The sequence below is a fragment of the Callorhinchus milii genome, unplaced genomic scaffold (assembly GCF_018977255.1).
Source record: "Callorhinchus milii isolate IMCB2004 unplaced genomic scaffold, IMCB_Cmil_1.0 Scaffold9, whole genome shotgun sequence".
NCBI lineage: Eukaryota > Metazoa > Chordata > Chondrichthyes > Chimaeriformes > Callorhinchidae > Callorhinchus > Callorhinchus milii.
In genome coordinates, this window is record NW_024704750.1 from 20,403,725 (window position 1) to 20,419,723 (window position 15,999).

Sequence of the window (15,999 nt, forward strand, 5' to 3'; positions counted from 1 at the left end):
CGGGGAAAAGTTTCCAAGGTTAATTTCCAACAAGTAAATGCTTGATAAATGAGAAAGTAGCATTTCACCCACAAAATACACAGACACTCCACGACAGTATATAATACTACTGATAATAATCTTTGATATAGTGCCTTATCGTGTCTTTGACATCTCGAAGTGCTTCCAGGAATACACTGTAAAGTATAGTGGCTGTATCTGAGGGCAAACATGGCAACACAATTGGGCATAAACAGCCAAGGAGTGAATGACCAATTTTATTCAGGGGGATTGTTGGCCAGGAAACTCCCTTCCCTTTTCGTGTAGTGCCGTGGGATCTTTAACATCAAACTGAACAGAACAGCCTCAGTTTAATGTCTCATCCAAAGGTGGATGCTTCCGACAATGCAATACCACCCCAGCACTGCATTGGAGTGTCAGATTAGACTGTGTGAATTCCAGTCCTGACATGGGTCTTGAACCCACGACCTTTTAACTCAGAGGCAAGAGCGCTACCACAGTGCCAGGCTGACGCACGAGCGTTTCACCAACATATCCACTCCGATAACCTGTCTGAACCTGTCAGGATCACCCCTGTGTTCAGCACCATGGGCAGATGTGGATATAATTGTGTGTTTGAAGCTAGCGCTGCTCCTGGTGGCTGGAAGGCTAACTGCTGGCTAATAACTGCAGAGGTGTCAGTGGTGGAATTTACCGGCGAGGGTTGGAGAAGATGACGACATCCCAACAGAAAGATGCTCCATCCTGCACCTCACATCCTCAGGATGAGGGTCCCGACTCGCTGCCAGACAAGCTAACCAGTGTCTATCATTATTGTGGCTACGCGTTGAACATCACTCGAGACTTTGGTGCTGGCATTGGTGTGGCCAGTGCAGTCTGGGAAGCGGTAAGTCCACACGCTCTCTACAACTACATCTTCTCACACAGGGAAATCATACCGCCACTCAGTTAGTTAGCTTGTTTCTTCTGTGGGAGCAAAGACAACAACAACAACAACAACACAGGTGTTTAGATAGCGCCTTTCACATTGGGAGGACGCTCCAAGGTGCTGGACAGTGAAGGGTTTGTACCCGAACTGGGGGATCATTTCAAGAGGGTGGAGGCTAGGGGGATGGGGATGGGAGGATGACCAAAGGCGTGGTTAAAGTGGAAGGTCCTGAGATTGGCCTTGAAGAAAGCAAGGGAGTTGGCAAGGCAGAGGGGCTCCGGGATGGAGTTCCAGAGGGTGGGGGCAGAAAAGCTGAAGACCTGACCACCAATGGTGGAACATGCCCACCAAGAAATTACTGCCAAGTGTGTATTTATAGGCAAAGACAACAATAACATGCCTTTATACAGCGCACTTCACACAGGCAGTGTCTCGAGGTGCCCAAATACCATATGGCCAGTTGTGCGCTTTGCTGTTAAGACCCCAAGCGGAAGAGCTTGGATCTAACACCGCGGGTCACAGAGAGGTCCTACCAACCTTATCACCGTTACACACAACCACAAAGGGAGTGACCCTGCTCTCTGGAGGATTATTGGCCAGGCACTAGTTTGCAATAAATGTCATGGGATTATTACTGACCACCTGAAAGGCAGACGGGATCTTTGTGTCTTCCAACAAACATCTCCAGGTCGGGTCTGAAATGCTGTACCCTGTCCAGCGCCTTGGGACGTCCTCCCGACATGAAAGGCGCTATACAAAAGTAATCTTTTTGTTGTTGTTGTTGTCTCCAACAAAGTAGCAGTCCCCCCCCAATACTGACTGGATCAGCTCAAAGTCCCACTCACAGTCAACCAGAGACTGTGTTTTTAATTAATTTTTCCCCTCCCCACCCCCATGGCCCCACCGTATCTTAATTGTGCAGGTCAAGTGCTTTGGGACATCATGCTGATATGAAAGGTACTGTATAAATATAATTGTACTGTGGGTATTATCCACTTAGGGTGATGGATAATGTCAATGACTGATGTCTTTCAGGCTCGCTTCCTTTGCCAATACTTTGAGAGTATGAAAATCACATTCACTGGGAAGAAGGTGATTGAATTGGGTTCTGGCACTGGGCTTGTTGGAATACTAGCAGTCCTGTTAGGTGAGTTAAAAGACGATTCCATCGAATGACGTGAAAGAGCAAAACAGCAGGCTTGTTTGACATGTGTGTGACATGTATACGTGATGGTGGACAATATTACTGAGATTAAACTCCAAATTATAGAGGAATAGCACTGGAGTTTCTCTGTCTCTCCAAAGTATTCCTCCGTTGAATTCTTACTATTCTCAACTTTTATCCCTAAAAGATACCAACTTCTTAATATAGCGACTTTCACTTTCACTGCCACCAACCAAGAAGCGCTCCCCCAACACTGTGATGGAGTGTTAGCCTTGACTGTGAGTTCATAGTCCCGATGTGGGGCTTAAACCCACAAACTTCTGACTCAGAGGCGAGAATCTGCACAATCTATGTGTCCGGTTCGGACCAAACTCTGCAACCCACATCTCACCAGTTCTGGCCCAGGTTCCACTGGCTCCCCATCACCGAACGGATCGACTTCAAGTTCCTCACACTTGTGTTCAAATCCATTCACTCCCTACCTCTCCGACCTCCTCACTCCCCAATCCACCACTCGGCGCCTCCACTCAACTGGCACCGGCCTCCTGCTCATCACTGGCACCCTCCGCCCCACTGTCATTTCGAATTACTGCTTGTAACAAAGAATTACTTAATAGGTAACTGTTACCTATTGAGAAATAAGACTTCAGTAAACTCTTCAAACTGATGTTTTGCCAGGTGGAGATGTGACGTTGACAGACCTGCCACTCGTCCTGAATCAAATCAAAGACAACGTGTCCGCTAACATCCCACCTGCTGAGTTACACCGTACAAAGGTCCATGCACTGTTATGGGGGGAAGACCAGAAGTTCTTCCCGAATGACTATGATATCATCCTGGGCTCAGACATTGTTTATCTGGAATGTGGCTACCCCTCACTAATACAGACATTGCAAGATCTCAGCAATGAAAACACTGTCATTTACCTCTCTTCAAATATAATGCATGAGCTTGGAGTTGACCGGTTTTATAATGACCTTATAACCCAGTATTTTGATTGTGAAGTGGTTTCCAGAAGCTCAGACAAATATATCAACGTGTTCAAAATAACCAAACGTTGTCCAGATCCTGGAGATAAGAACAAGGAATCTAAAGCCTAAGATTTCAAATCATATTGGTCTCTGGGGCCATTTTCTATTGAATTTTCTATTCTATTACGTTCACATGGGAATATGGAAATTCGTCAGTGCAGTTTTGAGCAGATTTTCCGCTTAAAACAGACACGCTTCCAAACTTTGCACAATTCTCAAAGATCTTAAATTTGAATACCAAATAGTTTAAAGCTAAAGCATTAAAGGAAATTGAGCATTGGGGACCACAAATTAGGTGTTAGAACGACTATGACTGCAACAACAATAACAACAAAATTACATTTGTATAGCTCCTTTCATGTTGGGGGGACATCCCAAGGCACTGGACAGTCAGAGTTTCGGACCAGAGCTGGGGGTCGGGATTGGGGAGAATAGAGGGCAGGCGGTGAAGGAGAGTGATCAAAAGCATGGTTGAAGAGGCAGCAAGGGAGGGAACGAGGTGGAGGGACTGTGGGATGGAGTTCCAGAGGGTGGGGGCAGAGTGGGGTGATAGGGTCACCGAGCCTGATGCGGGAGAGGACACGGACTGTGGAGTTCTGGATGATCTGCAGCCTATGGAGGGAGGAGTTGGGGAGGCCGACAAACAGTGAGTTTGTATAGTCAAGCCTCGATGTAAGAAAAACGTGTATGAGGGTTTCGGACGCCTGCGGTGTGAGACAATGGCGGAGCCGGGCGATGTTGCGGAGGTGGGGAAGGCAGAGCGGGTCTTGGCACGGATGTGGGTTGGAAAGGATAGTTGAGGGTCAAACAAGACCCCAAGGTTCCGGACTGGCTTAGAAAGGTGGAGTGTGCAACCACGGATGGTGATGCTGTCAACGCCTGAGGTGTGGAGGCGCTGACGGGAGCCAATGAAGAGAGCCTCGGTCTTGTTGACGTTCAACTGAAGAAAGTTGACTCACATCCAGGACTTGATATCTGACAGACATTCTGTCAGCACAGCAGTGGTCCTGGAGTTAAGGGTAGAGGCAGAGAGGTACAGTTGGGTGTCATCCGCATAGATGTGGATCCGCATGTCTGTGGATGATGTCACCAAGAGGAGCATATAGATATTGAAGAGGAGGAGACCAAGGACAGAGCTCTGAGGAACGCTGCACAATAATAATAATAATAATCCTTGCATTTGATATAGCGCTTTTCACGTCGGGAGGACGTCCCAAAGCGCTTCACAGAACACACTGTAAAGTGAATTGACTGTATATTTGTGGGCGAACGCGGCAGCCAATTGCGCACAGCAATGTCCCACAAACAGTCATAGATTGAAAATGACCAATTTATTATTGTTTTTGGTTTTTGGAGGGATTATTATTAGGCTCTGTGTGGAGTAAGGAAACTTGCCCAAGGTTTCGCCCTGACCTGCCTGGAATTGAACTCAGGTCTCTCGCTTGCAAAGCGAGTGCTCTAACCACTGAGCTACAGGCCTCCTTGGTGTGGGGGCTAGAGAAGAAACCTGTTTGCGGAGATGAAGTGGAGGCAGTGTGAGAGAAAAAGGGGAAGAGCGTACAAACACTTAAATTGATCCTTTCAAAGGGGGAGTTAATTGGTAAATGTCTCAGTGGGCCTTTTTCTGATGTAAAACTCAGTGATGTGCAAACATCCGAAAACACTAGTTTGTTGGTGCTCCACAACCAAGCAGCTGGTACAGTAGCTACAGAGTTAATTCAAACAACAACAACAACTTGTGTTTATAATCGGACGGTAGCTCGGAGCACTTAAAACAAGCCTTTGACTGAACTTGAAGTTCCAGGATCTCAGTTATATTGACCCGCAGATTTGCACAGAATGTGTTGCTTTCGTCACTAACTTTGGTCAGCCACATAATGGGTATTATTATAATAATAATATTATAATAATATTATAATAATAATGGCACGTACACGTGTTTGGAATGTAACCCACGCTCTCTGCCAGGAGAGGTGCATTTTGCTCACCTGCTTCCGGATGTGTCCAGAGATGAATATGGCCCCTTAATCAGAGCTAATTCAGACAAAGTATTGTCCTCTTTCTGAAAGCTTTTCAGATGATGCAGTATGTATTCTATCGAATCCTACCAGCTACCTCTCGGAACAGCTACCAGACGGGACCTCGGTTTAATGTCTCATCTGAAGGACAACACCTCCGACAGTACAACACACCCCAGCGTTGGAGCATCAGCTTGGGGCTTGAACCCACAACCTTCTGATTCCAACGTGAGAGTGCGAACACTGAGCCAGGCTGACATACTTTATGCCTCTGCTCCCAATGGCAATTTGTAATTTTAAAAGCAGCGTTGTCAACTTCTTTTCAAAATAAAATCAACCTTGATTGCAACCAAACCTGCTTTTATTCTGTGTGTGTGTAATAATATGTGTATACGATGGAAATATAGATCCAAGTACTGCAATGATACCAGTTGATGATGGTTTGAGCTCACGCAAACGGTTCAAGACATCAGTTTCCACTGACACTCACTGTGCTCTAGGCAGAGCTCCCGCAGCTCAGCCATCTATCTTGGCCTCAGCTACCTTCTCTTCACTCTCACAACCGTTTCAGCAGCTTATTACAGTCAATAAGCGGATGATAATAAGAATCCTTTCGTCTGATATAGCGTTTTATCATGTCATCAAGACACCGCAAAATGTTTCGTAGGAGTTTACTCTGAAATCATGTTTGACTCTCAACTGTCCTTTAAATCCCATTTCTGTGCCTCGACCCATTCAACTTCCCCCACTTCCACAACATTGCCCGCTTCCGCTACTCCCTTTCCCCTCAGGCCGCTGAGACCCATACCCATGCTTTTATCAAGCTTAGGCTAGACTACCCCAACTCTCTGCTCATTGAACGTCCCAACTCTTCCCTCCACAAGCCGCAGACCATCCAGCTCGTATCCTTGCCCACACCAGGCTCCATGAGCCTATCACCCCCATCCTCGCCCGGTTCCACTGACTCCCCATCTCCCAGTTTAAGGATCTCATCCTCACCTTTAAATCACTCCATGGTCTTGCCCCACCCTACCTCTGGGACCTGCTGAAACCTAACCAACCCGTCTGCACCCTCTGCTTGGGAGACTCTGGCCTGCTCCATGTCCCCCGCACTGCCCGTCCCACCATCAGCAGTTGAGCCTTCAGCCTCTCTGCCCCCACCTCTTACACTCCATGCTGGAGTATTTTCACCTCGCCCCCTCCCTTGCTTCCTCCAAGGCTCGTCTCAAGCCCTTCCTCTTCAATTATGCCTTCAGTCATCCTCCCACCTTCACCACCCCTTGGCCCCACCCCTCCTGAATCCAACCCTCAACTGTCCAGCACTTTGGGATGTCCTCCCAATGGAAAAGACACTGTATAGATGGAATTTGTTGCTGTTGAGATGTTGAGTGGATTAAGATTCTAATGAACAAGTCATTGTGGAATCTCTCCCCTCGTGTCGCACTGGAGCAGGGGCAGCAACAGTGCTCTGGAGCGTGGAAAATAACTCAGCACAGGAGATCTGCAGGGGCTGGGAGTCCCTGGTGGGAGGTGGGAGGTGAGGGGGAGGGTGCTGTGCGGGAGATCCAACAACCGCCATCAAAATGACAGAGCAGTCGGAGAGCAGTGAGAGTTGAAAATACTGCACAAATATGTCAAACTTAAGAAACATTAAGCATTGATCATAACTGTCCCTTGCTGCCTGCATTAAGCATACAGCACACAACACGCAGCACACAGCATACAGCACACAGCATACAGCACACAGAGTACAGCACACAACACACAGAGTACAGCACACAACACACAGTATACAGCATACAGCACACAACATACAGCACACAACACACAGAGTACAGCACACAACACACAGCACACAGTACACAGCATGGGAATGTACTCAGCTTGTCACTGCATCAAGATCTCAACAACAATACCCAATTTACATTGATATATGTAGGCGCGGTCAAAGAGGAAGGTCTTGAGATGGACCTTGAAGGAGCCAAGGGAGGGTATGAGCGGAGGTGCAGAGGGTGGTGGCAGATAGCGAGGTGGGCCGAGCCAGATACATGAAGCAGGTCAGTGCCCACTGAGTGGAGGGAACACCCGGAAAAGTGATACGCCCAATCAACTAACAACTGTGTTCCAACTTACTGCTAGGTAAACCGAGGCGTGTGGAGTAAAGAAACTTGCCTAACGTTCTGCCCTGCCTGGTAATCGAACCCAGGTCCTCTGGCTTACGAGGTGAATGCTCTAACCACTAAGCTACAGGACTCCACAAGGATGTTTAAAATATGGTTGGATGGTTTGAAAGTTAAATTCTCTGCCATTGTTGAGGCAGAGTCCATAATCTTTTTAAAAAGTAAATTGAGAAGGAATATGACTTGCTGCAGCCTGGAATGTACAAATACAGCAAACAGAACAGCTCCCAAACTCTGAGCAGCTGAAGACGTGAGCTCGGGAGATAGCACTGGATACAGTGTTCAGGAAACGCACAAAAACTGAGTGTGTCAGCGAATTCAAAGCTACATTATCATCTGAACACGCAATTGTGCCGTGGAGGATGTGCTTCTGTGACCCCCACAGGATGGTAACAGTAACAAAAACAAGAAGAACGAGAGAACGTTAAACTTGCAGTAACGTTTTCGAAAACGATATTTAAGATACTTTGTGAAGTACATGGAAAAAATGCGACATAAATGATCGAATTCCAAGGTAGAACAGTTAATTTTTCCAGTCTTCATTATTCTGTGTAACTGAACATGTATTTGATACGGCACCTAATCTTAGCTGTTGTCTAGATGTGACTGTGTGATTTGTAAGTGAATGCAGCAGCCAATTTGCACACAGCAATGCCCCACGAACAGCCATGAAGTGAATCATGAATCTTATTTGGGGGATCGTTGGCCAGGAAACTGGGAAAGAGAAATTCCCTTCCCTTTCCGAATAGCACCATGGGATCTTTAACGTTCACCTGAATAGGCAGATGGGGCCTCGGGTAAACGTCTCATCCAAAGGATTGCACCTCCAACAATGCAACCCCATCATTGGAGGGTCAGATCAGACTGTGAGCTCAAATCCTGATATACAGCTCAAACCCACAGTCTTGTGGCTTAGAGGCGAGAGTGCTACCACTGAGCCAGGCTGACACCTATTGTGTTAAGAGTGGAGTCAGGAACTTGCATACATATAGTGACTCTCACATCAAGTCTTCACAGAGATGATGCTGGACACTGATTGGGTTACGGACTTGGGAGGTGGCCATAAGAGTCAAAAATGTAAGCTTCCCAAAAGATTTTAACGACAGAAAAGGATGAGATAGATACCATCAACAGATCTACATCTGGGTCTAAACCATGAAAAGAATTTAAATGAGGAGATGCGTCTACACAATGCTTTTAAAAGGACGCATGCAGAAATCACACAAGAATCATGTTAAATGATAAATATTTTATTTCCCTCATTAGTAGCTAACGACAACGATCTTAATATTTTTTCAAAGCTCTGTACACATTCACGTCTTGCGACGTTTTAACTGTTGCGCAGTGAAAATCCAGGGGTAGCGTTTTATCATAAAATTCCAGCAAGCCGAACTCTTTCCACTTTTCGGTCGAGAGCAATATTACAGTCTGTGTGCTGCTCAGGTATTTCAGGGCATCGACCAGAAGAGAGAAGGTGTCTGTGATAAAGACAACACCGGCACCCAGAATGTAGTCGAAGTTCTGAGGTAAGTTGGTGATGTCGTCTCCCAGGGTATAAGTCAGGATAGTCCCACGGTTTGCACAATTGGTATCTATGTTCTCTTTTAACTGAGCTAAAGCATTTGTTCGGTCTGTCATTGTAACTTCTCCACCTGACAGAAAGAAAGAATAAGAAAAATGTAGATTTGCAGTCAAAGCAGCAAATCTAAAGGAAGCTCAGACACCAGAAACATGTCCCATACACGTGGAACTCAGTCTGCTTTGGTTACTCTCAAGCATGGTGATGAGTTTCCAAGTGCGTCAGAAACTCTCTCTGCCGCTCCAGTGCACGGTTGGGACACACTTTACCTTCCCTGAAGCTAACAGAGCCAACACTGACCACGATGTACAGCAGATAGCTGCTGGCTTTTCCCCAACTTTTCTTCACTATTTCTTTAAACTTCTCACTTGTTTGTAACTTTCCTGTGCCGTGTTTTTTCCTGACTTTCGTGAACTGACCTTGAACGCAGTGTTGTCCAGACATCCTCCGCACATTGTGTGCTGTTATTCTGTGCTCTATCGATATGCCTTTTAAGGGCTTGCCTGACTTACACGTACGCAATTATACAGGTCAATTTATCATTCAGAAAGTCTATAAACGCTTCCACTGGTGTTTCACACCCCTCTGGTTATTTACTTCTATTGATAGTGATCCTACTTGTGGATGACCCACATTTATCTCACCTCTCCCTCTGCCATCATTGGAATCACCATCCCTTCCTTTCCCACGTCTCTATCGCTTCTGAAAATCCAGGATGCTGGTATACTTAGCTGCTATATATATAATATATATATAATTGGTCAGCGGGGTGTCTGACACATGCAGAAACACCATGCTTGAGAGTATCCAAATAAGGCTGAGATTTCCATGCATCACCACCTACACATGGAAATCCCAGAGATAGATTGTTGGAATGGAATGTGCACTCTCTCCCTGGAGGGACGCATCCCGCTCACCTAATTCCGGAAAGTATTACGTACAGGTTGCAAAGAGCCAAGGTTTGTGCGTTGGAGTAACTGCTGGAGACTAACCAGCTAAAGCCACGTCACTTGCCATTGATATCGCTGTCTGGCAAGCTTTCCCGCTGCTTTTCCATCTCGGACCACCCTACCCATTAGGGCTTTGGTTTGCAGGGCTAACAGGAGCTGAGTGGGATGGCTCCCTGCCCCCAGTAACTGGTCTGCTCTTCTAGGTCCTACGGATGAGCCATGCTGGCTGTGCTGTCATCAGCAGTGCCCTGCAATACTGTGGGCCCACCTGGCATATATTTAGAAAAATGTCCTTTTTAACTCACCCATTAGAGTTGCTAAAATGCCCACAATTCCGGTGCCTGAGTTCAGTTCAATGACCTTCTTTCCAGTGAAGTTTATGTTCTCTTCCACGATGTATTCACAGAGATATTCACTCTGAAATATACCACACATCAGTGTCACAAACATAGGGAACAACAGCAAAGAGGGAATGATAAATGCGTTCAATACATTGGTTAGGTGGAGTATTGCAGTCACTCTTCCCATATGGCAAGGGGATTAAATAAATAATACAGAATCCTTACATTCAATACAGCTCATTTCATGTTGGGAGGACGTCTCAAAGCGCTTCACAGGATTTATCTTTAAGTGTAGTGACTGTACAGTTTGTAGGTGAGCAGCCAATTTGCACCGGACTATGTCCCACAAACAGCCATGAAGTAAATAACCAATTTTATCTGTGGGATTGTTGCCCAGGACAGCGGGAGATGGGATCTTTAACGTCCACCTGAACAGACAGACAAGGACTCAGTTTAATTTAGCAACCAACAACTTTCTGACTCAGAGCTAATCCTAGGCTTTTTTAGGGTGGGTGGGGTGGGGGCGTGGGGGATGGGAGGGAGTCTTTGGCAAGAGATCAAGAAAGGTCTTTGAAATATAAGTAGAAAGTTATTTTTCTTTAACAAAATCTCCACCTCTCCAACCTTAATGTGAACTTCAAGACCACTGCAGCCTGAACCAACTGCCTGGTCAATTCTTCTGCTGAAAGTCAACAAACCCAAAGACTCTTGCTTGGCTAATGCCAATGCCTCTTTGCCTCTGGCTGTGACTTCCTATCCCAGGTGTCTGGGTCCATGTGTCAGCCATTTGGTTGGTTGCACTCTCAAGTCTTTGTCAGATTGTGGATTCAAACCCCACTTCCCGACTTTGAGCTCACAGTCTGTGTTGACACTCCAGTGGAGGAGATGTTAAATAGAGATCCTGTCTGCCTGTTCAGGGAGACGTTAACTATTCCTTGAAACTATATATTTTTTTGGTCAGCCAAGTGTCTGAAACATGCGGGTGTCTGAAGCACGCTGAAGTGTCTCTAACCCAAACCGAGAATTCCATGCATCCCATCTATCTTTGCAATCTCCTGTACGCATTGAACTTACACATCTCCAGACTATACTTGGAAGATACAGATCATTGCTGTAATTCTCTGTGATGTCTAAAATGTGATTGCCAAACTTAAACCTTCGGGGCACTTGATCACTGCTGGTGGTACCCATTGGCAAACGTTATAGAAATCCTCTTCCAACCAAGCTCTTGTTGTCCTCTTGAATCTCCACCTCCGATGAATTCCTTTCAACTTCCAAACCAACTCAGTCCAGGCACCCTCCGTGGATGGATGGCAATGTCTGCTCTCTCTGCTGTCGAATGTCTTTTATATCCACCAAATCACTGATCTGAAAGAAAGTCAACGCTGTTTTTCATCTTTCTGAGAACATAACAAGATAATTCACCAAATATCTCCAACGAAATGAACATTTGTGTCCATATTAATAGTAATTTTTTAAAAATAAATGTGTACAATTATTAATGTTTCAGCTTGATTTAGGATAACGAATATAGTAATAATAAATCTTATTATAGTAGAGACAGACAATGTCTCAAAGCACCATACCCCAGGATATATTATAAAGTGTACTGATTGTGTAGTCTCTAGGGCAAAATGCACACAGCAATGTCCCACAAACAGCCATGAAATGAATGACCAATGTTATTTGGGGAATTGTTGGACATTCGGAGAGAAAAACTACCTTCTCCTTTCAAATAGTCCCATAGGGCAGGGTGGTCCAAGCTTTTGGCTGTTGTGTGCCAGATTCCCTACTTGAAAAATGTCCACTTACTGCAGAAGCAATATTTGGGGTTTCCCTTCCGTAAACATAACAACATTTGCACAGCACGTTTTTCACATCGGAAGGATGTCCCAAAGCGATTGATACTGCCGGCTGGGCACCTGAGCTGGGGGTGGGAGCCGAGGGAGGTGGGATGGGGAGGGATAAAGATGATCGAAAGCATGGCCAAAGAGTCAGGTCTTGTTGTGATTTGAAAGAGGGGATGGAGGGAGCGATACCGGAGACACCAGAGAACAGGGGCAAAATGTCGATGGTGGGCAAACGGAATGGTCGGGTCGGGAGGTCACAGAGGTAGGGTGGGGAAGGGGGCGGGAGGGGGGAATGGGGAAAAGGGGAGCTTCCTGTGAGGAAACTGCACGGTGTTTGTCCTCTACCCCCCCCTCCCCAACTCTCCCCCCACCTCCGCGATGGCCGAGGGAAGCTCCAATCATCTATCCTGACAGTGAACCAATAAATGCTGCCCTCGCTTCTCCTTTCTTTCTTCACTGTCTCATGCTTTTTGTTTCTCTCTCCCCCTCTCCTTCATACATTCTCTTTCTCAATCACTCTCCCTTCTCCCTCTCACGTACACTCTCGCGCACATTGTCTCTCTCTCATACCCTCTCACATTCTCTTTCAATCAATCTCATGCTCTGCTCTCTCACTTTCTCCTGCTCTAAGTTTCTTTCTCCACCCCTCACCCCTCACATTCTCTCCTAATCAGCCATGTTCATTATCTTTAGTAGCAGGAGCCGGAAGTTGGTAAGGACGCAATGGATAACCAGACTTCCCCCTCAGCTTGAGTACACACTGCAGTAACAGCCAGCATTATTTCCACTCTCCGCGCTGGATGCTCCCAACTACCGGATCCTGCCACTGCCATGGGAGGATGTTCATCAGGAAGGGAGGGAGCAGAATTTGGAATGTTGGGAATGGCCTTGGGCCAGATAAAATCAGCGGAGGGCCAGATGCGGCCCATGGGCCGCCTGTTGGACCACGCTCCCTTAGGGTATTTGACGCCCATCTGAACAAGCAGATGGGGCCTGGGTTTAACGTCTCATCTGAAAAAGGTGTCACCGCAAATCAGCCCACACATGAATCGGCACATCACTTTTACCTGAATCATCACGAGCCTTTTCGGGTAGCCATTTTGCCATGGGGAAGGCACCCCAAACAATGCAACCCTCCAATGTTAGTCTAGACTAGAGTATGGGCTCAAGAGTCCCAATGTGGGGGCTTGAAGCCTCAACGACTGCCAGGAGAGAGCGCGAACAACTGAGTCAGACTGACACAATACTTCAAGGGGCAGCCGAAATTCTTCGGTGAGATACTAGCATTTCCTATCAATTTTTTTTTTTACGCACTGAGAAACAACAACAACAACAACAAGATTCCATTTATAGAGCGCCTTTCACGTCGGGAGGACGTCCCAAGGCGCTGGACAGTTGGGTCAAAGGCAGCACAGAACAACAACAACAACAACAACAACTTGGATTTATATAGCGCCCTCCACGCCGGACGGCGTCTCAGAGCGCTTAGGTGTCGAAAAACGGATACCATCGTGGTATGCGTTGCACCCCTTTGCCCCAGATCCACCAGCTCAGAGCAGGGAAGGGGTTTGGGAATAAGGTTACACTTCGAAGAAGAAGGAGAATCCTTGCATTTGATATAACACCTTGTCACGTCTTCGAGGCGTCTCAAAGCGCTTCACAGAATACACCATAAACTACACTAATTCGTGGAGGTTTATCAGGACGTGGTTTTGCTGTGAAGCTCCGAGTTACAACTTCTGAGAGGAGGGGAAAGGTCTCGTCTCGGGAGCAAGACATATCCCACACCCCACACCCCCTCTCCCTCCCCACTCTCCCCTCTCCCTCCCCACCCGCCCTCCCCACCACCCCCTCTCCACCCTCCACATCAGCCCCTCTCCCCACCCCACCGCACCAACCTCTCCATCTCCCCCTCTCCCCACCCCACCAACCTCCTCACCCTCCCCATCACCCCCTCTCCCCACCCCACCACGTCCCACCCTCCCATCCCCCTCCCCACCCCCCCCCCCCCCCCCCATCCCCCCTCCCCACCCCACCACCCTCCCACCCTCCCATCCCCTCCCACCCTCCCATCACCCTCTCCCCACCCCACCACCCCCCCCCCATCCTCACCCTCCCCATCACCCCCTCTCCCCACCACCCCCTCCCCATCCTCACCCTCCCCATCACCTCCTCTCCCCACCACCCCCTCCCCACCCTCCCCTCTCCCTCCCCTCCCCACCTCTCCGGGGAAGCACGACAGAGAATCGCAGAGGAGAAGAAGGCGAACGAAAGATGTCCAACTCACTTGTGTGTGTGTAGTGGGGGGTGGGGGGGGGGGGGGTTGTGGGGTGTGGGGGTGGGAGTGGGGGCTGTGAGGGGAAAGGAAAAGAATAGTTTCCCTCCTGGTCGCAGCTGCACGTTACACCGGGAAACTCCGACACCTCTGCGCGACACTGTGAACGTTTACACCTTCGCAACTTTTAACAGGTCCCCAAAAAAGAAAAGATTCCCACAACGCCAGAGACCTCCCCGGGAGTCGGGGGGAGGAGAGGGGGGAGGAGAGGGAGAAGGAGGAAGAGAGGGAGAAGGAGAAGAAGAAGAAGGAGGAAGAGAAGGAGGAGAGGGAGAAGGAGGAGAAGAGGGAGAAGGAGAGGGAGAAGGAGGAGAAGGAGGAGAGGGAGAAGGAGGAGAGGGAGAAGGAGGAGAGGGAGAAGAAGGAGGAGAGGGAGAAGAAGGAGGAGAGGGAGAAGGAGGAGAAAGAGGAGAGGGAGAAGGAGGAAAAGAAGAAAGAGGAGAGGGAGAAGGAGGAGAAGAAAAGGAGGAGGAGAAGGAGGAGAGGGAGAAGGAGGAGAGGGAGAAGCAGGAGAAGACGGAGAAGGAGGAGAGGGAGAAGGAGGAGAAGAAGGAGGAGAGGGAGAAGGAGAAGGTGAAGATGAGGGAGAAGGCAGGAGCAGTGTTATTGACGACCTGTTTAAATGGCACCGCATCAAATGGCCCGCGTTTCCGACTCGTTCTTCTTTCCAAGGTGACGCCCGGGATGTGATGTGGATGTGAATGTGATGTGATGCAGGCGCCTCCTTGAGGACTTTCCCAGCCATCCCTCCCCCTCACCCCCCCCCCCCCCCGCCCTACCCCACCCCCGGGCGTCAATCACATTCACACTGCATCAACTTGGGAAGGAAGACGCGAGGCAATTTCGCTTGTGTCTTGGAATATTGGGGCCCCGACTTTCTTTCGTTGACCGCAAGGTTGCGGCAGTCTTCGGGTTGGCTGGGTTCCTCCTCTGTGTTGTGTTCGGCAATAATAATAATAATAATAATAATAATAATAATACAAGCAGTTGCTCATCATCTCAAAGCGCTTCGAAGAAGACGCCGCAAAGGCCAAGCAACTCCGTGCTTTGCGGGCCAAGTGTCTGCGCAAACTGTTGCGGATCGAGTGACCGAATTATTATCTTATTTTAAAAAAAGTTTTTAAGGGATTATTGCCCCCAGAAAAGCGATCCGCCAATTGACCCGACAGGGTTCCTGCTTACTGCTGGGCAAACAAAGGCGCGTGGAGTGAGGAAACTTGCTCAATGTTTGGCCCTACCCAGGAATCAGAGCCAGGTTCTCTTGCTTGAGAGGCGAGTGCTCTAACCACTCAGCTACAGTTTGATCCAATTTGTACTTTTATGGCCCGTGTTTCCCTGCTAGACATCATAACAACCAAATCTACTTTTCCGCTTCTGCTCTAGTTCCAGACCCACTGATGTTCTCTCCTCTGACCTGTCGCAAACCCATGTTTATCTGGGCTGCAGCAGCTGGTGTGATCTTGGCTCGGTGGTAGTGCTCTCGTCTCTGAGTCCGAAGGTTTAAGCACATCTGAAGCGGTTTTCAATTTATTGTGCTGTTCGTGTTGCTGCCTGTGCAAGGTTTTGTAAAAAAAAAAGTGCTTTCTCAATGGTGGTTTGTGAAATCCAGAATACACAAATAA

General features: G+C 47.9%; 2 protein-coding genes across 3 annotated transcripts; one reads left to right on the forward strand and one right to left on the reverse strand.

The window, feature by feature from the left end:
* The first annotated feature begins 712 nt into the window (after window positions 1-712).
* On the forward strand, window positions 713-3,193 carry LOC103187529 (EEF1A lysine methyltransferase 3-like). The gene is made up of 3 exons (XM_007907077.2): window positions 713-886; window positions 1,964-2,075; window positions 2,772-3,193. Exons 1-3 carry the CDS (start codon window positions 713-715, stop codon window positions 3,191-3,193), a joined length of 708 nt encoding a protein of 235 aa, XP_007905268.1.
* Window positions 3,194-8,583: 5,390 nt separating this feature from the next.
* On the reverse strand, window positions 8,584-15,042 carry LOC103187501 (EEF1A lysine methyltransferase 3). Of its 2 annotated transcripts, none has more exons than XM_042338202.1 (4): window positions 14,992-15,042; window positions 11,267-11,560; window positions 10,157-10,268; window positions 8,584-8,974 (listed from the first exon to the last, which is right to left on the reverse strand). In XM_042338202.1, exons 2-4 carry the CDS (start codon window positions 11,381-11,383, stop codon window positions 8,607-8,609), a joined length of 597 nt encoding a protein of 198 aa, XP_042194136.1. In that variant the 5' UTR covers window positions 11,384-11,560; window positions 14,992-15,042; the 3' UTR covers window positions 8,584-8,606. The 2 variants fall into 2 exon arrangements, with proteins under 2 accessions (XP_042194136.1, XP_042194137.1); XM_042338203.1 differs by lacking the exon at window positions 14,992-15,042 and adding an exon at window positions 14,330-14,350.
* Between the last annotated feature and the right edge of the window lie 957 nt (window positions 15,043-15,999).

Excerpts from the sequence above, each read along its gene's own strand:
- LOC103187529 (XM_007907077.2), top strand. The coding sequence starts at position 713 with ATGACGACATCCCAACAGAAAGATGCTCCATCCTGCACCTCACATCCT. Across the intron at positions 887-1,963 it reads CCAGTGCAGTCTGGGAAGCG|GCTCGCTTCCTTTGCCAATA; the intron begins GTAAGTCCACAC and ends GATGTCTTTCAG. Across the intron at positions 2,076-2,771 it reads AATACTAGCAGTCCTGTTAG|GTGGAGATGTGACGTTGACA; the intron begins GTGAGTTAAAAG and ends ATGTTTTGCCAG.
- LOC103187501 (XM_042338202.1), bottom strand. The coding sequence starts at position 11,383 with ATGGGTACCACCAGCAGTGATCAAGTGCCCCGAAGGTTTAAGTTTGGC. Across the intron at positions 10,269-11,266 it reads CAAGTATAGTCTGGAGATGT|AGTGAATATCTCTGTGAATA; the intron begins GTAAGTTCAATG and ends GGTATATTTCAG. Across the intron at positions 8,975-10,156 it reads CATTTTAGCAACTCTAATGG|GTGGAGAAGTTACAATGACA; the intron begins GTGAGTTAAAAA and ends TCTTTCTGTCAG.